Source organism: Salmo salar, chromosome ssa13 (assembly GCF_905237065.1).
Source record: "Salmo salar chromosome ssa13, Ssal_v3.1, whole genome shotgun sequence".
Taxonomy (NCBI): Eukaryota; Metazoa; Chordata; class Actinopteri; order Salmoniformes; family Salmonidae; genus Salmo; species Salmo salar.
This window is the reverse complement of record NC_059454.1, coordinates 31,858,026-31,882,727: the sequence shown is the minus strand read 5'-3', so window position 1 is coordinate 31,882,727 and position 24,702 is coordinate 31,858,026. Positions and strand designations below refer to the sequence as shown.

The 24,702-nt window shown below is 46.1% G+C and overlaps 1 protein-coding gene across 3 annotated transcripts in view; it reads left to right on the top strand.

The window, feature by feature from the left end:
• Positions 1 to 24,702, top strand: part of LOC106566890 (plexin-A1) — a 274,998-nt gene that overhangs the window by 61,407 nt on the left and 188,889 nt on the right. For all 3 annotated transcript variants that reach the window (XM_014135443.2, XM_014135442.2, XM_045693144.1), the window contains exon 3: positions 6,864 to 7,046. In XM_014135443.2, the coding sequence (XP_013990918.1) occupies positions 6,864 to 7,046 (183 nt within the window). The remainder of the gene's footprint in view (positions 1 to 6,863; positions 7,047 to 24,702) is intronic.

Here is a 24,702-nt window from a genome sequence, read left to right as displayed (position 1 = left end):
TAACATTTCATCTCCTTTTGCTACACGTACACACACACATATACACACATGCACGCAAGAATGGACACACACATGCTAGCACGCACACAAGCACACACACACACACACACACACACGCACACACACACACACGCACGCACGCACACACACACACACACACACACACACACACACACACACACACACACACACACACACACACACACACACACACACACACACACACACACACACACACACACACACACACACACACACACACACACACACACAATCTGCAACATTTATCTTTATATGTATACCCTATCCCCTGCAGTAAGTCTTGGAAGCATCAGTCTGGTCTCAGGGAAGGCAGTATTCTCCCAGCACATGGGATGGAGACACTTTGTGTTGTCAAAGCCTGGTCTCTGTGGGGCCTCCACTATATCACGTCCCTCTTTCCTCATGGCAGACAGGTTAACCCTTAAGGACATGTGCAGTACAGCTCTCGGACATTCTCTTTTGTCAAGTCGTGCTGTCTCTATTGATTCACCCAGAGAGTTCCAGCGGACTGGTAGACAGATGGATAGATAGGCAGATACGGAAGGAGGGAAGGAGAGATAGAGATGGAGTGGAGTGAGAGAGGTAGGAGGTGGTCTGTCTGCTCTGTAGGATCAATCAGATGGTGTAGAGATAAGGCTGTGGATTACAGCTGTGTACAAGGTCTGGGCAATCCGGGCTTCAAGGGACAAGGCTGTCTGAACAGAGCAGGATATGACCCACACACTCTCACCGGCTAGAACCAGTATACTGTACTGTCCTGTAATCAAATATGTAACAGCAGTCCTTTATTTATTTTAAGAGGCGGCAGGTAGCCTAGTGGTTAGAGTGTGGGGTCAGTAACCGAAAGCTGACAAGGTTCAAATCTGTCGTTCTGCCCCTGAACAAGGCAGTTAACACACTGTTCCCAGGTAGGCTGTCATTGTAAATAAGAATTTGTTCTTAACTGACTTGCCTAGTTAAATAAATGTTACATTTATAAAGCACCGTCATAATTGCTGCAATAACAGTTTTATTATATTTTCATGTCTTGGATTGTCTTTTATCCATGCACTTTCATAGTTGAATGACTTTTTTCCTTGACTTGTTCAAATCCATCGTCTTGGCATTGCATTATTAAGAACATGCCTTCTACCAACTCTCTAAGTGGGTGGGATCGTTTTCCATTTAAAAGTCTTTCTACCAACTCTCTAAGTGAGTGGGATCGTTTTCCATTTAAAAGTCATTCTACCAACTCTCTAAGTGAGTGGGATCGTTTTCCATTTAGAAGTCATTCTACCAACTCTCTAAGTGAGTGGGATCGTTTTCCATTTAAAAGTCATTCTACCAACTCTCTAAGTGAGTGGGATCGTTTTCCATTTAAAAGTAATTCTACCAACTCTCTAAGTGAGTGGGATCGTTTTCCATTTAAAAGTAATTCTACCAACTCTCTAAGTGAGTGGGATCGTTTTCCATTTAAAAGTCATTCTACCAACTCTCTAAGTGAGTGGGATCGTTTTCCATTTAGAAGTCATTCTACCAACTCTCTAAGTGAGTGGGATCGTTTTCCATTTAGAAGTCATTCTACCAACTCTCTAAGTGAGTGGGATCGTTTTCCATTTAAAAGTCATTCTACCAACTCTCTAAGTGAGTGGGATCGTTTTCCATTTAAAAGTCATTCTACCAGCTCTCTAAGTGAGTGGGATCGTTTTCCATTTAAAAGTCATTCTACCAACTCTCTAAGTGAGTGGGATCGTTTTCCATTTAAAAGTCATTCTACCAACTCTCTAAGTGAGTGGGATCGTTTTCCATTTAAAAGTCATTCTACCAACTCTCTAAGTGAGTGGGATCGTTTTCCATTTAAAAGTAATTCTACCAACTCTCTAAGTGAGTGGGATCGTTTTCCATTTAAAAGTCATTCTACCAACTTTCTAAGTGAGTGGGATCGTTTTCCATTTAAAAGTCATTCTACCAACTCTCTAAGTGAGTGGGATCGTTTTCCATTTAAAAGTCATTCTACCAACTCTCTAAGTGAGTGGGATCGTTTTCCATTTAAAAGTCATTCTACCAGCTCTCTGAGAGTGGAATCGTTTTCCATTTAAAAGTAATTCTACCAACTCTCTAAGTGAGTGGGATCGTTTTCCATTTAAAAGTCATTCTACCAACTCTCTAAGTGAGTGGGATCGTTTTCCATTTAAAAGTCATTCTACCAACTCTCTGAGAGTGGAATCGTTTTCCATTTAAAAGTAATTCTACCAACTCTCTAAGTGAGTGGGATCGTTTTCCATTTAAAAGTCATTCTACCAACTCTCTAAGTGAGTGGGATCGTTTTCCATTTAAAAGTCATTCTACCAACTCTCTAAGTGGGTGGGATCGTTTTCCATTTAAAAGTCATTCTACCAACTCTCTAAGTGAGTGGGATCGTTTTCCATTTAAAAGTCATTCTACCAACTCTCTAAGTGGGTGGGATCGTTTTCCATTTAAAAGTAATTCTACCAACTCTCTAAGTGAGTGGGATCGTTTTCCATTTAAAAGTCATTCTACCAACTCTCTAAGTGAGTGGGATCGTTTTCCATTTAAAAGTCATTCTACCAACTCTCTAAGTGGGTGGGATCGTTTTCCATTTAAAAGTCATTCTACCAACTCTCTAAGTGAGTGGGATCGTTTTCCATTTAAAAGTCATTCTACCAACTCTCTAAGTGAGTGGGATCGTTTTCCATTTAAAAGTCATTCTACCAACTTTCTAAGTGAGTGGGATCGTTTTCCATTTAAAAGTCATTCTACCAACTCTCTAAGTGAGTGGGATCGTTTTCCATTTAAAAGTCATTCTACCAACTCTCTAAGTGAGTGGGATCGTTTTCCATTTAAAAGTCATTCTACCAGCTCTCTAAGTGAGTGGGATCGTTTTCCATTTAAAAGTCATTCTACCAACTCTCTAAGTGAGTGGGATCGTTTTCCATTTAAAAGTCATTCTACCAGCTCTCTGAGAGTGGAATCGTTTTCCATTTAAAAGTCATTCTACCAACTCTCTAAGTGAGTGGGATCGTTTTCCATTTAAAAGTAATTCTACCAACTCTCTAAGTGAGTGGGATCGTTTTCCATTTAAAAGTCATTCTACCAACTTTCTAAGTGAGTGGGATCGTTTTCCATTTAAAAGTCATTCTACCAACTCTCTAAGTGAGTGGGATCGTTTTCCATTTAAAAGTCATTCTACCAACTCTCTAAGTGAGTGGGATCGTTTTCCATTTAAAAGTCATTCTACCAGCTCTCTGAGAGTGGAATCGTTTTCCATTTAAAAGTAATTCTACCAACTCTCTAAGTGAGTGGGATCGTTTTCCATTTAAAAGTCATTCTACCAACTCTCTAAGTGAGTGGGATCGTTTTCCATTTAAAAGTCATTCTACCAACTCTCTGAGAGTGGAATCGTTTTCCATTTAAAAGTAATTCTACCAACTCTCTAAGTGAGTGGGATCGTTTTCCATTTAAAAGTCATTCTACCAACTCTCTAAGTGAGTGGGATCGTTTTCCATTTAAAAGTCATTCTACCAACTCTCTAAGTGAGTGGGATCATTTTCCATTTAAAACTCCCTCTCGCTCTCTGTCACCAAACAGACTACATTTTTCCATTCATCCCTTTCCCATCCACAGGGGAGTGTAATTTGAGTGAGGGACGGACAAAGCGAAAAACAAACAAACAAACAGTAGAGGGAAGCAGAGTGAGAGTGAGCCAGAGAGGCAGAGCTAAGGGAGTTCAGATTGCCATGCTTCATTGCCAGTCTGAACCTCTGGCTCTGGGTTGCTGCCACGCTGTTTCCGCTGATTGCGATTGGAGGATCGGCCGGTTGCTCTCCCGGATCCATCTCACTCCCAGTGCAGGGGCCCAAAGGAGGGGGCAAGGGGAGGTCGTAGGCACCCATGGGGAACTCACAGCCCTGCCAGATTCCTGCTCTCTCTCTCTAACTCTCTCTCTCTACTCAGGCCAGCCTTGACCTAGACATCCTGGCCTGGCAGTGCATGCCTCCATCACATCCATGAAGTTATCTAGCTGACATTGCTGAGGTGGGCATAGTAATGGATCACTAGTCACTTTATACAATGCCACTCGAAATAATGGCACTTTAATAATGTTTACATATCTTACATTACTCATATCACGTATATACTGTATTTTAGACTATCTACTGCACCTTGCCTATGCCGCTCAGCCATCGCTCATCCATATATTATATGTAAATATTCTCATTCACCCCTTTAGATTTGTGTGTATAAGGTAGTTGTTGGGGAATTGTTAGATTACTTGTTAGATATTACTGCACTGTCGGAACTAGAAGCACAAGCATTTCACTACACCCGCATTAAGATCTGCTAACCATGTGTATGTGACCAATACAATTTCATTTTATTTTGATTTGAAGCTACTGATTAGTAATCAGAATTTCTAGTTATATATGACTTAGACACAGTAGGGATGTTTCAGCAGGCATCTGGAAGTGGTATGTATGTACCTTGCTGCTTGCTGATTACAGTAGTCTCAGATGGCAGGAGGGAGCCTTAACCTACTGGACACTGCACCATATAGACCCATTTAATTCACACACAGTCTGGAAGCAGCCTGTAATTATCTGGCCCCAGATGTCCTGTGTTTAATTCTACCCCCCCCCCACTGCTCTATTTCCAGACCCAACTCCATGGTGGGGGGTCAGAGAAGGACATGGTCTCCTGCATTGTCCTTTCAGAAGACCTCTGCTGTACACGGCTGGGCCTGGCTGGGACTTGGCCGAGCTGGCACCCCTCGCTGGGTGAAATATGAGGGGCGTCAGCTGGCAGTAGTGTGGGGGACGCGGTGTTCGCCAGCGCTCTTGTCTCTACTAATGAGTCCCGTCTGGTGTCCAGGATGAGAAGGGGGGGTAAATCAGGACTCAATGAAAGCCATTGTAATGCCCTTAACCTGGTACCATTTTTCCCAAGTACTGGTCTGAACTACAGTATACCTAATAGACTAGTACTGGTCTGAACTACAGTATACCTAATAGACTAGTACTGGTCTGAACTACAGTATACCTAATAGAATAGTACTGGTCTGAACTACAGTATACCTAATAGAATAGTACTGGTCTGAACTACAGTATACCTAATAGACTAGTACTGGTCTGAACTACAGTATACCTAATAGAATAGTACTGGTCTGAACTACAGTATACCTAATAGACTAGTACTGGTCTGAACTACAGTATACCTAATAGACTAGTACTGGTCTGAACTACAGTATACCTAATAGAATAGTACTGGTCTGAACTACAGTATACCTAATAGAATAGTACTGGTCTGAACTACAGTATACCTAATAGACTAGTACTGGTCTGAACTACAGTATACCTAATAGAATAGTACTGGTCTGAACTACAGTATACCTAATAGACTAGTACTGGTCTGAACTACAGTATACCTAATAGACTTCTCTCACAAACTCCGTATAATTATTCTATCTGTACAACCCACTTACATTTGTACATCAGTCTCTACATTGTGTTGTGTGGACATTAAGATCTGTTCCATCCACCAATGTGCATGTTGGGTACTTTATGTCTTTAAACACAAGACGACTTAAGAATTCACCTAGCGGCCTTCCTTCGTTCCATCCCCCATTCTGGTCACATCAGCTCATAACACATGCACATCTCCTTCCTTCCCAGAGAGCTTAGCGGCTGGCGGAGTGTGTGTGTTGTCTGTGATTGATTGTCTACTATGGAAGCGATATGTCTGGAAATAGACGAGGGGATCCTGGCACCAGTTAATTAGTGATGTGTGATGTGTTAGAGGTCACTAATCCAGGTGCTAGTGATTATCTTCTGGTTACATATGTCAGTGCGTATGAAAGATACCTCCTGGGAGCTGTTACACACACGCCTATCACACAGTGACAGCCCACAGTGACAGCCCACAGTGACAGCCCACTGAGAACAGATGTCACTTCAACATGTAGTTTGATTTACATTTGGTTGAGTGAAATCAAGAAAAATGGCCCCAAATGTCATTGGATTTAGGTTAAATGTTTTTTTGCCCAGTGGGAGTGTGTGTGCTGTCTGGTGCTGTTATGTGTATGCTGCTATCTCTCTCTCAAATAGTTAAAGTACAAAAGGGAAAATAAATAAACATAGGTTGTATTTATAATGGTGTTTGTTCTTCACTGGTTGCCCTTTTCTTGTGGCAACAGGTCACACATCTTGCTGCTGTGATGGCACACTGTGGTAGTTCAATAGTTATGGGAGTTTTTCTAAATTTGGTTTGTTTTCAAATTCTTTGTGGGTCTGTGTAATCTGAGGGAAATATGTGTCTCTAATATGGTCATACATTTGGCAGGAGGTTTAGGAAGTGCAGCTCAGTTTCCAACTCATTTTGTGGGCAGTGTACACATAGCCTGTCTTCTCTTGAGAGCCAGGTCTGCCTATGGAGGCCTTTCTCAATAGCAAGGCTAAGCTTACTGAGTCTGTAGATAGTCATAGATTTCCTTAACTTTGGGTCAGTCACAGTGGTCTCTCTCTCTCTCTCTCTCTCTCTCTCTCTCTCTCTCTCTCTCTCTCTCTCTCTCTCAATTTCTATTTTTCATTGAGGGGCCTTATTTGCATGGGAAACATGTGTTTACATTGCCAAAGCAAGTGAAATAGATAATTAACAAAAGTGAAATTAACTACACAAATGAACAGTAAGTATTACGCTTACAAAAGTTCCAAAAGAATAAAGACATTTCAAATGTCATATTATGTCTATATACAGTGTTGTAATGATGTACAAGTAAAAAAAGGAAAATAAATCAACATAAATATCTCTCTCTCTCTTTCTCGCAGCCGCTCCAGATAGATGATAACTTCTGTGGGCAGGACTTCAACCAGCCCCTGGGAGGAACCAGCACCATCGAGGGTCTGCCTCTGTTCGTGGACAAGGACGATGGCATGACCTCGGTGGCGGCCTACGAATACCACGGCCACACCGTGGCCTTTACCGGCACACGCAGTGGACGCATTAAGAAGGTAGGATGATGGTGGATTCTGTGTGTGTGTGTGTGTGTGTGTGTGTGTGTGTGTGTTACTCACCTCTGGCTATGAGGATGAATCTAAAGGCTCTGTCTCATTGCTGACTCCTCTGTGCTGAGTGGGTGATTGAGATGACTGGAGTAGTGGGTTTGCCTATCACCGGTGCTGTCATGCTGTGAGACATTGCTGTGCCTTCCCTGGTGCTGTTCACAGAGCTCTGGAGAACAGAGGAGAAAAAGAGAACAGGGGAGGAGAGGGGAGAAGAACAGGGGAGAAAGGGAAACAGTGGAAGTAAAGGGAGGAGAGGGGAGGAGAGAGGAGAACAGGGGGAGCAGGGAAGAACAGGGGAGGAGAGGGGAGAACAGGGGGAGCAGGGAAGAACAGGGGAGGAGAGAGGAGAACAGGGGGAGCAGGGAAGAGCAGGGGAGGAGAGAGGAGAACAGGGGAGGAGAGAGGAGAACAGGGGGAGCAGGGAAGAACAGGGGAGGAGAGAGGAGAACAGGGGGAGCAGGGAAGAACAGGGAGGAGAGGGGAAAGCAGGGGAGCAGGGAAGAACAGGGGAGGAGAGGGGAGAACAGGGGGAGCAGGGAAGAACAGGGGAGGAGAGAGGAGAACAGGGGGAGCAGGGAAGAACAGGGGAGGAGAGGGGAGAACAGGGGGAGCAGGGAAGAACAGGGGAGGAGAGAGGAGAACAGGGGGAGCAGGGAAGAACAGGGAGGAGAGGGGAAAGCAGGGGAGCAGGGAAGAACAGGGGAGGAGAGGGGAGAGCAGGGGAGCAGGGATGAACAGGGAGGAGAGGGGAGAGCAGGGGAGCAGGGAAGAACAGGGGAGGAGAGGGGAGAACAGGGGAGCAGGGATGAACAGGGGAGAAGAGGGGAGAGCAGGGGAGCAGGGAAGAACAGGGGAGGAGAGGGGAGAGCAGGGGAGCAGGGAAGAACAGGGAGGAGAGGGGAGAGCAGGGGAGCAGGGAAGAACAGGGGAGGAGAGGGGAGAGCAGGGGAGCAGGGAAGAATAGTGGAAGGGGGGGAGAGGGGGTCAGGGGAGATCAGAGGAACAGGGGATCAGGGGAGATCAGGGGAGAACAGGGGATCAGGGGAGAACAGGGGAGGAGAGGGGAGAGCAGGGGAGAAGGGAAGAACAGGGGAGGAGAGGGGAGAGCAGGGGAGAACAGGGGATCAGGGGAGAACAGGGATCAGGGGAGAACAGGGGAGGAGAGCAGGGTTAGGTGGGACGGCTCTCAGATGGTTCCAGACTGTTAACACTGATTACAGTCTAAGAAGGGCCTTGGGTTTGGGTTAGAGCTTTAGTCAGAATCTCTATCGAAAGCTGAGGGTGAGTAGATTGTACAGTATCTTTCTGGAACGTATGCAATTATTTGTAGGTCATTTTATGTGGCGGATAACAGAGAAACATGGAATGCAACCACATATTCATACACACCAGAATGCACACCTGCAAACACACTGATTTACACTGAACATTATTCAGGCACTCATGCACGCTAGTCTAGGTGCAGGACACACACACATGTGCACACACTGAGTCTCTCCTGTTTTGCCAAGTCGGCTGAAACCCAGTCCCATAGTCCTTGGTGCTGACCCCTGAGGTAGCGATAGCTTGCTGGTGGTCCGTCTGCTGGCTGCAGCAGGATAGCAGGCAGGATGCTGGCAGTGGATGTGGAGGCTGGGCCTGGGATGGATCAGCATATCTCAGAAGGAAGATATCCCTCCCATGATCGGAATCCCATTTCCCCTCTTCCACCACCTCTTCCTGGGTGGAGGCCGAGCGCTGGGTGGTGGGGCGCAGGCTGGTGGTGTCCTCACACACAGATCCATGCAGGGCTGTAGATATAGGAGCAGAGACGGCTGGCTGGAGCTGGCTGGAGCTAGGGAAGCATAGTCATCACCATTCTCCCCCATGACCTCCCTCCTCTTCTTCAGGAGACCCTCTCATCACAGTCTCACCGCTTACCACCGTGCCATCACATCACCTCTCCTCTCTGTCCATGTCCGTGTATAAATGGCAGTCCTAATTCCATGCGGCGGCATCATTGTCATTTTCACCTGATTTGGTTTTGTTTGTTGATCTGTTTGTTTGGCTGGTGATTGTTGTGTTGACGGTGGCTTGACGGTCAGGTACATCTGAGGCGGGAGCAGAGCACTGCTTCTGTCTGGAGACTGGAGAGAGGAGAGTGTGTGGAGGGTCCCCGATCGTTGCTAGCAGTTTTGTTTTATTGCTATATTTATCGTGAGTTAAACTGTGCACCGTGCCCTAATGAAATGGAAAGCAGCAGTCTATGGATGTAATTCGCCCTGTGGTCCCGTTGATGGCCCTGCAAGGCCCTTATTGATTCATCTATATGAATATATAATCACAGGCGTAAATCTTAGCAGGCGCGGAGGCAGTGGGCGGCTGGACTTGTTCAAATGCAGCTAGTCTAGTTGTTGGGGGGGGGGGGGCTGGGGGGGGTATGCACACGCCAGATGATGTGTGTGTGCCTGGGTAAAGCCTCCACACACAAGCTCTGTTGGCACCCATGTTTGAGTGTTTGCATATGCATGTGTGTCTATCTGAATGTTTGTGGGGAATGTAGAATGTGCTCCTACTGTGTTGCTAGTGTGGTGCTCCATCTCTGTAGTATCAGCCAGCAGATCTGGGATCACTGGGTCACTGTCTGCCATTTCATAGGATTCCTCAGCTTCAGAACTGCTGCAGCTGCTTCAAACACACACAGGAGAGGAACACCCACATCTCCATAAAACCTGGAAAACTTCTATTTACAACCTGAGAAGCACCCCTCAGGCCTCACAGCTCCTGCTAAATAGCCTCTCTCAGCCCTTTGAACCATTCCCACCGCCAAAAACAAAAGAGCAAAAGGGAAATAAAAAAGAAATAACATTTTCTCTGAGAGGGAGATCTAAGGTATGCGTGGGATGATCCCATATGTGTTGTTGACCTGCTGGGCCTCTCCTCCTCTCCCTCCTACCCAAGTCAGTACCGAACGGATGGGCCAATCTGCATAGGGCGCTGGCCTTGTTACCGTGCCGACGGGCTGAGGGGCGTGTGGCTGAGCCTGATTTGATTTGATTAAGCCCTGTTCATTCACAGTGGCACAGCTAATCTTGAGGCAGTGAGACATGCAGAGACTTCCAATTAACAAGTCATAAATTATGGAGCCAGGTCTCTTCCTTCTCCCTTCCTGGACTGGTTATATGCACTAGGCAGTGAACACTAGCTCTCCTCCTCCACAGGTACCTGGCTTGGGTCAGGATAGAGAGATAGAGGGAAGAATGGAGGGTTAGCCACAGCAAGGTTAGCCAGGGACCGTCCTACGTGGACAGACAGGACACAGGCTCCCCAGTGACCAGACCTTTATTGACGTAGCGCCGATGCTAATGTCATGCCTGCATCTGGGGCTTTACTGTCACTGGGAAGCCAGACTAATGAAGACACATGATATCTAAGGTAATTGACCATGTAAATCCTAATTAACGATATAGCATTTGGAAACGGGGATGATGTAGTCGGCGTATTGGCTCCAGTGATGACTGTACGCCAGCGTGTGTAAATGTCAGCTAGGAGACTAATGGTGAGGAGCGTTGAACTAACGTTCACTCTGGCTGCCAGACGTTGTCTCAGTGTTAATCTGGTGTTTCAGGGACGGGAGGATATCACTTTCACATGATGGAGAGGAGAGGAGTTGTGATGATAGAGCTGGGAGAAGAGATTGATTCTCTCTTCTCTCCCTGATTCCCAGTAGGATGAGCACCAGGCAGTGTGTAGCTACTGGGCTAGTTTGACTGGCTGGCTCACAGCATGAGAGCCTGTTCAAGAGGCTATTATATCAGCTGCCTATGATATTACCACCAAGGGGTGAAAGTGGCTGGAGAATTAAAATCTGTAGCTTTCTCTCCCTCCTCTCCTCCCTCGTTCTCTGTAGCGCGTCACCTTGAACTCCTCTGTGGTGGGCTTGTTGCCCACGGCTACTGTCCTCCAGAGAATTCCCTGTTGGAATAGCATGTCTCTCTGTATCTGTGTGTGTGTGTGCATGCGTGTGTGTGTGTGTGTGTGTAGGAATGTGAAGCATGGTTCTACTGTCCTTCTCTCTCCCCCACTCTTCTTCCACCATCACCACTCATCTACATAACTCTATATATAGTCCTGTCTATATCTACTCAACAAGGGAAGAGCAGAATGGTCATGCCTTCATAACGTGCTTGCAGGGTGAACTGAATCAGAAGACTACAAGTGTTTTCACTCTGGGGGGGGAGGGGCACGGTGGTGTGGTAGGGGTTCTGGATGCTGTAGAGCTACAGTACTCTGGGGGGGCATGGTGGTGTGGTGGGGGTTCTGGATGCTGTAGAGCTACAGTACTCTGGGGGGGGGCACGGTGGTGTGGTAGGGGTTCTGGAGGCTGTAGAGCTACAGTACTCTGGGGGGGGGCACGGTGGTGTGGTAGGGGTTCTGGATGCTGTAGAGCTACAGTACTCTGGGGGGGGGGCATGGTGGTGTGGTAGGGGTTCTGGATGCTGTAGAGCTACAGTACTCTGGGGGGGGGGGCACGGTGGTGTGGTAGGGGTTCTGGATGCTGTAGAGCTACAGTACTCTGGGGGGGGGGGGGGCACGGTGGTGTGGTGGGGGTTCTGGATGCTGTAGAGCTACAGTACTCTGGGGGGGGGGGGGGGGCACGGTGGTGTGGTAGGGGTTCTGGATGCTGTAGAGCTACAGTACTCTGGGACGTTGGAGTATTACTTTATATACAGTGCATTCGGAAAGTATTCAGACTCTTTCACCTTTTCCACATTTTGTTACGTTACAGCCTTATTTTAAAATTGATTAAAATCCTCATTAATCTACACACAATACCCCATAATGACAAAGCGAAAACAGGTTTTTTATAAATGTATTGAAAATAAAAAAACGAAATACCTTATTTACATAAGTATTCAGACCCTTTGCTATGAGACTCAAAATTGAGCTCAGGTGCATCCTGTTTCCATTGATCATCTTTGAGATGTTTCTACAACTTGATTGTTTATACAACATGGTTACACGTGGTCTGCGGTTGTGAGGCCGGTTGGACTTACTGCCAAATTCTCTAAAACGATTTTGGTGGCGGCTTATGGTAGAGAAATGAATATTAAGTTCTCTGGCAGCAGCTCTGGTGGACATTCCTGCAGTCAGCATACCAATTGTACGCTACCTCAAAACTTGAGACATCTGTGGCATTGTGTTGTGTGACAATTCTGTACATTTTAGACAGGCCTTTTATTGTCCCCAGCACAAGGTGCACCTGTGTAATTATCATGCTGTTTAATCAGCTTCTTGATATGCCACAGGTGGATGGATTATCTTGGCAAAATAGAAATTCTCCCTAACAGGGATCTAACCAAATTTGTGCTCAAAATTGTAGAGAAATAAGCTTTTTGTGTGTATGGAACATTTCTGGGATCTTTTATTTCAGCTCATGAAACATGGGACCACCACTTTACATGTTGCGTTTATATTTTTGTTCTGTGTAATACTTAAGTGTCCTTGAGAAGGTCTGGGTGAATCTTCAGAGATCTGGGTGTGATTGCAGAGCTAGATGGTGAAATGAGTTAGCCGTACTGGATAATGACATTTTCATAAGCAAGATGGCCGCTGATGGTTGAGATGCTGGAAGAACATTTTCACCAAACAACTTCTCTGGACTCCATACTGCAGTGATGTCCAATGTCAGGTGCCATTGGCCAACATCAAGTTGTCTATTGTACACACGTTGGTGTGTGTGCCAGAATGCCAGTGTACGGGACAGTCTGTGCCCTGCCCCTGACCGTGTTGTTGCAGCTGTGGCCTCTTTATGTGAGGGCAGTGCCCACCTGATGCCATGCACAGCTGTAGCTTCAGGAAGGGCTAACTAACCCCACACAACTTTACCCCCCTGACGTCACCCTCCAAACTACAGACAACTGTGTGAGTGTGTGTTTGTGTTTGTGTGTGTGTGTGTGTGTGTGTGTGTGTGTGTGTGTGTGTGTGTGTGTGTGTGTGTGTGTGTGTGTGTGTGTGTGTGTGTGTGTGTGTGTGTGTGTGTGTGTGTGTGTGTGTGTGTGTGTGTGTGTGTGTGTGTGTGTGTGTGTGTGTGTCCCGTTCCAGAGGAAGAGAAGACAGCAGCTGCCACTAAAGCCCCATCAACTGTTCCCCTCATCTGCCCCATCATTCACAGCTCTGTCTGTCTGCCTGTCTGTCTATTCTTCACAGCTCTGTCTGTCTGCCCCATCTGTCTATTCTTCACAGTTCTGTCTGTCTGCCCCATCTGTCTATTCTTCACAGTTCTGTCTGTCTGCCCCATCTGTCTATTCTTCACAGTTCTGTCTGTCTGCCCCATCTGTCTATTCTTCACAGCTCTGTCTGTCTGCCTGTCTGTCTATTCTTCACAGCTCTGTCTGTCTGCCCCATCTGTCTATTCTTCACAGCTCTGTCTGTCTGCCCAATCTGTCTATTCTTCACAGCTCTGTCTGTCTGCCCCATCTGTCTATTCTTCACAGCTCTGTCTGTCTGCCTGTCTGTCTATTCTTCACAGCTCTGTCTGTCTGCCCCATCTGTCTATTCTTCACAGCTCTGTCTGTCTGCCCCATCTGTCTATTCTTCACAGTTCTGTCTGTCTGCCCCATCTGTCTATTCTTCACAGTTCTGTCTGTCTGCCCCATCTGTCTATTCTTCACAGTTCTGTCTGTCTGCCCCACACGTCTGTTCTTCACAGCTCTGTCTGTCTGCCCCATCTGTCTATTCTTCACAGCTCTGTCTGTCTGCCTGTCTGTCTATTCTTCACAGCTCTGTCTGTCTGCCCAATCTGTCTATTCTTCACAGAAGCCCTGTCTGTCTGCCTGTCTGTCTATTCTTCACAGCTCTGTCTGTCTGCCTGTCTGTCTATTCTTCACAGCTCTGTCTGTCTGCCCAATCTGTCTATTCTTCACAGCTCTGTCTGTCTGCCTGTCTGTCTATTCTTCACAGAAGCCCTGTCTCTCTGCCCAATCTGTCTATTTTTCACAGCTCTGTCTGTCTGCCTGTCTGTCTATTCTTCACAGAAGCCCTGTCTGTCTGCCCAATCTGTCTATTCTTCACAGAAGGCCTGTCTGTCTGCCCCATCTGTCTATTCTTCACAGAAGCTCTATCTATCTGCCTGTCTGTCTATTCTTCACAGAAGGCCTGTCTGTCTGTCTGTCTGCCTGTCTGTCTATTATTCACAGAAGCTCTGTCTGTCTGCCTGTCTGTCTATTCTTCACAGAAGCTCTGTTTGTCTGCCTGTCTGTCTTTTTCTTCACAGAAGCTCTGTCTGTCTGCCGCATCTGTCTATTCTTCACAGAAGTTCTGTCTGTCTGCCTGTCTGTTCTTCACAGAAGCTCTGTCTGTCTGCCTGTCTGTATCTTCTTAGAATAAGCTGTTTGTCTGCCTGTCTGTCTGCCCCATCTGTCTGTTCTTCACAGAAGCTCTGCCTGTCTGCCTGTCTGTCTGCCCCATGTGTCTGTTCTTCACAGAAGCTCTGTCTGTCTGTCTGTCTGCCTGTCTGTCTATTCTTCACAGAAGCTCTGTCTGTCTGCCTGTCTGTCTATTCTTCACAGAAGCTCTGTCTGTCTGTCTGCCTGTCTGTCTATTCTTCACAGAAGCTTTGTCTGTCTGCCTGTCTGTCTATTCTTCACAGAAGCTCTGTCTGTCTGCTTGGTCAGTGGACACAGCATACATTTGTTACAGTGCAGCTCAGTGTTCAGTCAGCCACAGCTTGGTGAGGATCTAAAACCCACATCCATGTACGGCTCGTTGACATTGTAACACACACTATTTAGCTAGCATGCTGTTACGAGAGTCGGTTCAGCCAACAATAGCATGATACATATGTCAGACAGCGACACTGTTATATCCTAATGGGCCCCATTGTTGTCCTGTTATTCATTAGGCCGCCTGTGTCTAACAGCATTCAGTCTGGACTCAGGAGAGGAGAGCATCCCTCCCATGTTATTAACCTCAGACAGGTCCATGGTGTTCCAGGAGAGGAGAGCATCCCTCCCATGTTATTAACCTCAGACAGGTCCATGGTGTTCCAGGAGAGGAGAGCATCCCTCCCATGTTATTAACCTCAGACAGGTCCATGGTGTTCCAGGAGAGGAGAGCATCCCTCCCATGTTATTAACCTCAGACAGGTCCATGGTGTTCCAGGAGAGGAGAGCATCCCTCCCATGTTATTAACCTCAGACAGGTCCATGGTGTTCCAGACAGAAGTCCTACACGTGGTTCAGTTCTGTAGTTGACTTTCAAGTGGCATCATCTTCATTTCTTATTTAGCCCTGAGGTTTCCATCACCAGAGAGACATAGACATGTGGGTGGATTGAACACACATATACTAATCCACGTGTCAGGGCTGAGCAGAGGGCTGAGCAGAGGGCTGAGCAGAGGGCTGAGCAGAGGGCTGAACAGAGGGTTGAGCAGAGGGCTGAGCAGAGGGCTGAGCAGAGGGCTGAACAGAGGGCTGAGCAGAGGGCTGAGCAGAGGGCTGAGCAGAGGGCTGAACCGAGGGCTGAGCAGAGGGCTGAACAGAGGGTTGAGCAGAGGGTTGAGCAGAGGGCTGAGCAGAGGGCTGAACCGAGGGCTGAACAGAGGGTTGAGCAGAGGGCTGAGCAGAGGGCTGAGCAGAGGGCTGAACCGAGGGCTGAACCGAGGGCTGAACCGAGGGCTGAGCAGAGGGCTGAACAGAGGGCTGAGCAGAGGGCTGAGCAGAGGGCTGAGCAGAGGGCTGAACAGAGGGATGAGCAGAGGGCTGAACAGAGGGCTGAGCAGAGGGCTGAGCAGAGGGCTGAGCAGAGGGCTGAGCAGAGGGCTGAGCAGAGCAGACCATTGGTGATAGAGAAGAGCCTGTAGATTCTCCACTCCATGGCTGTGTGATTATCAAGTAGGCATCGCATGCCTGGTGAAGTTTCTGCAATCAGAACACTTGGGCCCTTGAACACACACACACACACACACACACACACACACACACACACACACACACACACACACACACACACACACACACACACACACACACACACACACACACACACACACACACACAGTCTTGTATAACTAACCTTGTGAGGACACAGAATTCAGTCCCATTCAAAATTCTATTTCCTCTAACCCGTACCCTAACTCTAACCCTAACCTTAACCCTAACCCTAAACCTAACCCTAGCTCCTAACCTTAACCCTAACCCTAAACTAATCCTAGTTTCAAACCCTAAACCTAACCCTAGCTCCTAACCCTAAACCTAATACTAACCCTAACACTAATTCTAAACTTAACTCTAAACCCCCTAGAAATAGCATTTGACCTTGTGAGGACTAACAAAATGTCCCCAGTTTGTCAAATATTTGTTCATTTACCATTCTACTTCTGGTCCCCACAACTATAGTTAAACACGTCCACACACACAGACACACACACACACGCACGCACGCACGCACACACACACACACACACACACACACACACACACACACACACACACACACACTAAAACTCTCAGTGAGCCTGCGTTCAAGTTGTTTCCAACCTCCCCCAGCTCTGGTCCATCAGTCTATTTGAATGTCAGTCCATAAGTCAGTGTGTCTGTCTGTCTGGCAGTGATTTTCCACAGTGCTAGGTATCAGGTGCGCTAGAGGTTGTGAGGTTGTGCAGTTCACACAGCTCCCTTCACCTCCACACTCAACAGCTCTGGCCTTTGATCTGCTCTGCCTGGCTGCCTGACTGCCTGCCTGACTGACTGCCTGGCTGCCTGACTGCCTGGTGTGAGAAGTAACTGCCTCTCTATTGGATGAAAGGAGATAGAGTGTTCTGTTCTGTTCTGCTCTGCTCCGTTCTGCTCTGTTCTGTTCTGTTCTGTGCTCTGCTCTGCTCTGTTCTGTTCTGTTCTGTGCTCTGCTCTGCTCTGCTCTGTTCTGTTCTGTTCTGTTCTGTTCTGTGCTCTGCTCTGTTCTGTTCTGTTCTGTTCTGTGCTCTGCTCTGTTCTGTTCTGTTCTGTTCTGTTCTGTTCTGTGCTCTGCTCTGTTCTGTTCTGTTCTGTTCTGTGCTCTGCTCTGTTCTGTTCTGTTCTGTGCTCTGCTCTGTTCTGTTCTGTTCTGTTCTGTGCTCTGCTCTGTTCTGCTCTGTTCTGCTCTGTTCTGTTCTGTTCTGTTCTGTTGTGTTCTGTGTTCTGTTCTGTTCTGTGCTCTGCTCTGTTCTGTTCTGCTCTGTTCTGCTCTGTTCTGTTCTGTTCTGCTCTGTTCTGTTGTGTTCTGTGCTCTGTTTTGTTCTGTTCTGTTCTGTGCTCTGCTCTGTTCTGTTGTGTTCTGTGCTCTGTTCTGTTCTGTTCTGCTCTGTTCTGTTGTGTTCTGTGCTCTGATTTGTTCTGTTCTGTTCTGCTCTGTTCTGTTCTGTTCTGTTCTGTTCTGCTCTGTTCTGTTCTGCTCTGTTCTGTTGTGTTCTGTGCTCTGTTCTGTTCTGTTCTGTGCTCTGTTCTGTTCTGTTCTGTTCTGTTCTGTTGTGTTCTGTGCTCTGATTTGTTCTGTTCTGTTCTGTGCTCTGTTCTGTTCTGTTCTGTTCTGTTCTGTGCTCTGCTCTGTTATGTTCTAGTCTGTGCTCTGCTCTGTTCTGCTCTGTTCTGTTGTGTTCTGTGCTCTGCTCTGCTCTGTTCTGTTCTGCTCTGTTCTGTTCTGCTCTGCTCTGTTCTGTTCTGTTCTGTTCTGTGCTCTGCTCTGTTCTGTTCTGTTCTGTTCTGTTCTGTGCTCTGCTCTGTTCTGTTGTGTTCTGTGCTCTGCTCTGCTCTGTTCTGCTCTGTTCTGTTGTGTTCTGTGCACTGTTCTGTTCTGTTCTGCTCTGTTCTGTTGTGTTCTGTGCTCTGTTTTGTTCTGTTCTGTTCTGCTCTGTTCTGTTCTGTTCTGCTCTGTTCTGTTCTGTTCTGCTCTGTTCTGTTGTGTTCTGTGCTCTGTTCTGTTCTGTTCTGTTCTGCTCTGTGCTCTGCTCTGTTCTGTTCTGTTCTGTGCTCTGCTCTGTTCTGTTCTGTTCTGTGCTCTGTTCTGTTCTGTTCTGTGCTCTGCTCTGTTCTGTTCTGTTCTATTCTGTGCTCTGCTCTGTTCTGTTCTGTTCTGTTCTGTGCTCTGCTCTGTTCTGTTCTGTTCTATTCTGTGCTCTGCTCTGTTCTGTTCTGTTCTGTTCTGTGCTCTGCTCTGTTCTGTTCTGTTCTGTTCTGTTCTGTGCTCTGCTCTGTTCTGTTCTGTTCTGTTCTGTGCTCTGCTCTGTTCTGTTCTGTTCTGTTCTGTTCTGCTCTGTTCTGTGCTCTGCTCTGTTCTGTTCTGTTCTGTGCTCTGCTCTGTTCTGTTCTGTGCTCTGCTCTGCTCTGTTCTGTTCTGTGCTCTGTGCTCTGTTCTGTTCTGTTCTGTGCTCTGCTCTGCTCTGTTCTGTGCTGTTCTGTTCTGTTCTGTTCTGTGCTCTGCTCTGTTCTGTTCTGTTCTGTGCTCTGCTCTGTTCTGTTCTGCTCTGTTCTGTTGTGTTCTGTGCTCTGCTCTGTTCTGTTCTGTTCTGTGCTCTGTTCTGTTCTGTTCTGTGCTCTGCTCTGTTCTGTTCTGCTCTGTTCTGTTCTGTTCTGTTGTGTGCTCTGTTCTGTTCTGTTCTGTGCTCTGCTCTGTTCTGCTCTGTTCTGCTCTGTTCTGTTCTGTTCTGTTCTGTGCTCTGCTCTGTTCTGTTCTGCTCTTTGTGTTAAAACACATCCATAAACGGTAACCTTTGATGGCTGAGGCTTTTTTTCAGCTTTCAAAGTTTTTCCACAGCACTGGAGGAAGGAGGGCTGATTTAGCATTCCTCTTCAACAAAGAGAGAGAGCGAGGGAAAGGAAGAAGGAAGGGGGGAGAGAAAGAGAAACTGGGAGAAGAGAACAAACTTAAAGATAATAACCAGAGGTAGTGTAATTCTCCCATCTGTTGGCCCTGCATGTGCCAAGAATCTCTATTGTTCATCAGCTACGGAAGGCATTAGATTACTGAGCCTGATATCACAGTGCCACTCTCAGCCTCTCCATTGCTAAAAGAACAAGCTTTGTCTGCTCCCCTCTCTCCTACCCCCTCCCCACCAAACAAGGCTTTACTCCCCAGGCTTTTGGTTCCATTGTGGGGGGAACAATGCGTTACAGCGGAAAAGCAAGCGACTGATGCCGTGAGTGTAATCTCCCTGTGTTGTTCTGTGCTGTGTGGAGAGGAGGGGAGCGAGTCAGAGCAGACGTGGGGACTGAGGTGGACGTCAGGGCTATGCTGTGGCCTCTCCTCTGCTTAATTGAAGCGTAAAGAGACTTGGCAGGCTTCCTGACACAGCCCAGTCATGTAGGGGGTAGGGCAGGGGTAGGGGGGTTGTTGGAGGGATTGTAGAGTACGGTATAGAGCTCCCTCCCTCTCCTCTCCTCTCTGCTCCTTCCGTCTGGCCCAGCCTTAGCTCGCATGGTGGGCCACAGTCCTAACACGACGGTGGGGGTGGTTCTGTTCTGTGTGGGCCCCACAATGTGGGGAGTTTATGAGTTGTGGTTTGATTTGGTTGGAGAGAAAAGGGGGGGTTGAGACTGAGCCACCCCACCTCCCCTCTCTCTCTGTGGAGTATGCAGGGCTGAGTCTGGCCATGCGGGGCTGAGTCTGGCCATGCGGGGCTGAGTCTGGCCATGCGGGGCTGAGTCTGGCCTTGCGGGGCTGAGTCTGGCCATGCGGGGCTGAGTCTGGCCATGCGGGGCTGAGTCTGGCCATGCGGGGCTGAGTCTGGCCATGCGGGGCTGAGTCTGGCCATGCGGGGCTGAGTCTGGCCATGCGTGGCTGAGTCTGGCCATGCGTGGCTGAGTCTGGCCATGCGTGGCTGAGTCTGGCCATGCGTGGCTGAGTCTGGCCATGCGTGGCTGAGTCTGGCCTTGCGGGGCTGAGTCTGGCCATGCAGGTCTGAGTCTGGCCATGCAGGGCTGTCTGGCCAGCATGCTGACAGATGGTTGCCCTCTGATTCTCCCACGGCCTTCCTCCAGACAGTGACAATACAGACTACCACAGCAGAGCTGTGCCCATACAGTACACAAGCAAACACAGATTCTAAACTTGACTTGATTCCCCACAGTTCACAAGGTCAGCTAATGTAGTCCCTGTTTCATATGGAATCACACTTACCACCTGTTTTACCTGTCTGTGAATACACACATGGTAAATATAGTGTACAGATTGTTTGCCTGCGGTGTTTGTGTATTAATCAAGGTTGGCCACCATGTTAACCCTTTACACTCGTGGGAATTGGCCTAAACTCGTGGGAATTGGCCTTCGTGGGGAGGGCTAAATTGAAATGTTTTATGACTCTTTATGACTTTTATGACTTAAAGAAGAGTCTTGTACTGTGTTTGGCTTGCTTATATGATATCAAAGTGATATGTATTATATTTTTCAACGTCTCATCTTTCAAAATACATCGAGTCATCTTAATGTACAGCATTTCCCTCACTCAGACAAAACATTTGCAAAAGTTGCCCAATTACCGGGAGGGATGGGCTCATAACGTCTGTTAGTCAAAACCCACACCGCGCTGATGAGCTCAGAGCTCTGACGTCATCTATAGCATGTTACTGTACAGCTAGGTTGGAATATTTTCCAGGTATTTTACAAATGTTCCATCCAGAGAATAAATCACTTTTCTCCTGGGTAACCTGGTATTTACCAACAAAACCAGAAGTGTCATAAGCATTAAAAAACACATAAATATGTCTGGATTTGATTAGAGCTTTGATCAGCATGAAAACTCTAGCCTGATGCTACCTGAGCCTGATGAGCCCTACATTAAAGACATTTTATGAGACCTACATTAAAGACATTTTATGATACCTACATTAAAGACATTTAATGAGACCTACATTAAAGACATTTAATGAGACCTACATTAAAGACATTTAATGAGACCTACATTAAAGACATTTTATGAGACCTACATTAAAGACATTTAATGAGACCTACATTAAAGACATTTTATGAGACCTACATTAAAGACATTTAATGAGACCTACATTAAAGACATTTAATGAGACCTACATTAAAGACATTTAATGAGACCTACATTAAAGACATTTAATGAGACCTACATTAAAGACATGTAATGAGACCTACATTAAAGACATTTAATGAGACCTACATTAAAGACATGTAATGAGACCTACATTAAAGACATTTAATGAGCCCAAGACCAGAAAAGCTCAAATGATTGTGCCGTTATCCAATACAGCAAATACTGTATATTCTGAACAAAAATATTAATGCAACATCCAACAATTTCAAAGATACCTTAAAGAAAAGGTAGGGGCGTGGATCAGAAAATCAGCCAGTATCTGGTGTGACCACCATTTGCCTCATAGCGCGACACATCTCCTTCGCATAGAGTTAATCAAGCTGTTGATTGTGGCCTGTGGTATGTTGTCCCACTCCTCTTCAATGGCTGTGCGAAGTTGCTGGATATTGGTGGGAACCGGAACACTCTGTTGTATACGTTGATCCAGAGCATCCCAAACATGCTCAATGGGTGAAATGTCTGGTGAGTATGCAGGCCGTGGAAGAACTGAGGCATTTTCAGTTTCCAGGAATTGTGAAGTGATGGTGATGGATGAATGGCATGACAATCGGCCTCAGGATTTCGTCACGATAATTTTGTGCATTCAAATTGCCATAGATAAAATTGTGTTTGTTGTCCGTAGCTTATGCCTGTCCATACCATAACCTCACTGCCACCATGGGGCACTCTGTTCACAGCTTATAGTAGAGAACTTAACATTACATTTTCTGGCAACAGCTCTGGTGTACATTCCTGCAGTCAGCATGCCAATTGCACGCTCCCTCAAAACTTGAGACATCTGAGGCATAGTGTTATGTGACAAAACTGCAGATTTTAGAGTGGCCTTTTATTGTCCCCAGTACAAGGTGCACCTGTGTAATGATCATGCTGTTTAATCAGCTTCTTGATATGCCGCATCTGTCAGGTGGATGGATTATCTTGGCAAAGGAGAAATGCTCACTTACAGGGACGTAAACACATTTGTGAAGAACATTTGAGAGAAATAAGCTTTTTCTGCATATGGACATTTTCTGGGATATTTTATTTCAGCTCATGAAACATGAGACCAACACTTTACATGTTGCGTTTATATTTTTGTTCTGTGTAATATACTGTATATGCTACCGCACATTAGGCACAACAGAAAAAGCAGAAAAGCCCATAGATGTAGCTATGCTCTCTTGGGTAAATAAATGAAACAATATCCAGTAAGCTAATATTTTTGAGTGTGGACTGTATTACTGTATTGTATTGTATTATACTGTATTATATGGACTGGAATTACACACCTCTTTTAAACCATGAAGCTGGGAGAGAACATATGATGTTGGTGCCATACAGGTGGCCCACAAAGTTACAATTATAGGCTAGCAATTAGATTTTAATTTTGAAATATAATAGGGCTTATTTGTATAATTAGTAGGCTGACACATATATACCTTTCACAATATTTCCCCTAATGTAATTAGCCTACCTCCTCTTTCTCTCTCTATTGTTGCTTCATTCCTTCCTCGCTTTCAACAGTTAAATGAAATACGTTTTGTTGTCCTTATCTTCATCATTCTGACATCCTTGAATATTATAGGACTAGAATGAGATGCAGAAGGCCTTCACTTCTGTTTATGAAGATTGAATGGTTATGGGTGACGGTCTGAATAAAAATCTGCTCTAGCTTACTACCATCGCTCGGTCTCTCTTTATTCAAACTCCCCGTAAGTTCAATTGGCTGCTGTATTTAACATTCAGCGAACAAGAACTCACATCGCTCTTCGAATAGTCTTTTAGTATAACACATTTATGGGCTTGGGACTCCACGAGCTAGGAAGCATTTTTTAGGAGAGAGGCCAGTGGAGAGCAGATGTGTATTGAGAAAGAGACAGAGGCTATAAGTAAGAAGCTTATGTACAACCCATCATTCTTTAGCTAAATATAGGATAATACTACATTGAATGTATTACCTGAAAGAGGTAGGCTAGGACATCTATATATACATATACATCTTGAACAGGATTATCTATTCTGGATGCAATTTGAATGGAATTGATGGAGAGAGAGAAACATTGTGATAGAGTGCTCGCATAGGCACTGATTTAAAGTAACGATATTCGGTGAACGGCTGTTTTAAAGCTCTACAGCTGCAAAATAAAAATCTTTACAATTAACACATAAGGTGACCCCAGAACACCAGATGGAGATGTGTAAATTAGACAGTCTTTATATTACTGTAGCATAGGCTACACTGCAGCAAATGCAGACCTACCTGTCACAAGAAAAAAGGTTGCCATGATGAGATGGTACATACTGAGATGTGCTGTCCCCACCCTGAGCGTTGGTGATTGATCATGCAGATGGCAGAGAGAAGGCGGTAGAGAAGACAGATTTAGACATCCCATATCCTTTCATCTCATGCTGTTGATATAAATAATTTATAATAATTTACCGGTTTCTCACAGTTATTTATCTCGGGACAAGGGAGTGGGGTTGGGTGGTAAATCTCGCTAACCAGTTTCCTGGTGTTCAGCCCTGTGTAAATGGCTACAGGCCAATGCAGTCAAAAATGTGTGTTTTATTTTTCTGTGTTTTATTTATATTTCCACAATAGGAGGCTGGAATAATACTGTGAAATTGTGAAAATGATGATAATGCCTTTTAGTGTAAGCACTGTTTGAAAAGACTGCCTAAAATCTCAGCCTGTTTTGGTGGGATGGCGTTTTGGCCTGCCTGGTGACATCACCAGAGGGTAAATGAGTTAATAGACCAATAAGAAAGAGAGTTCCAAACCTCTCTGCCAATAACAGCTCGTTTTCAGTTTTCCCCTCCCCACACAGATCACTCCCGTCAGTCCTATCAAAATTCTTGATTGAGAAATGTCTCTTTGCTAATAAGCAATTTTTGTTTATTTTTGACCATTTTAATTAAAAACAATCACAGTAAGATACTTAATTGTTACCCAGAAATGAATGATATTTAAGTAAAAATGTCTGCATTGGACCTTTAATGCATGGTCACAGGGAGTGCATCTCATTTGGTCTGTATGTGTGTGTGTGAGTCAGTCACTGAGTCTCTCCGGCTGTCTGTGTGTCTTCATGCATGTCTACATACGTGTGTGTGTGTCTACGGTATCCATATGTGTGTCTCAGGTGTCAGCTCCTTGCTCCCCTCCCACCCTCTCCCTCTCTGATTGGGATTAGTCCACTCAGGCCTGTCAGTAGGCAGCTGTGGGGCTGCATGGGGCTGTACAGCTGTGTGTGGAGCTGAGGGTGTGTATGTGGGTCTGTGGAGTGAAAGAGGATTGGGCCACTCCTGGTCACCATCTGAGCCAAGCACGAGTTGTTTTGGCTTTGATATCACAGAGGGGCCCTTTGTGCTGTGGGGTGAGAAGCGGTCAAAAACAGGGAGTGTGTGTGTGACTGTGAGTGTGTGCAAGTGTTAATGTGTGTGTTAGTGGGCTGGAAGTAGAGATTAAAGGAGAACACATCCTAAAAACCTCTGCTGAAGGCTGCTGAGAATGTTGAGAATGTACTGTCTCAAACAGAGGGAGTCCCAAAGAAT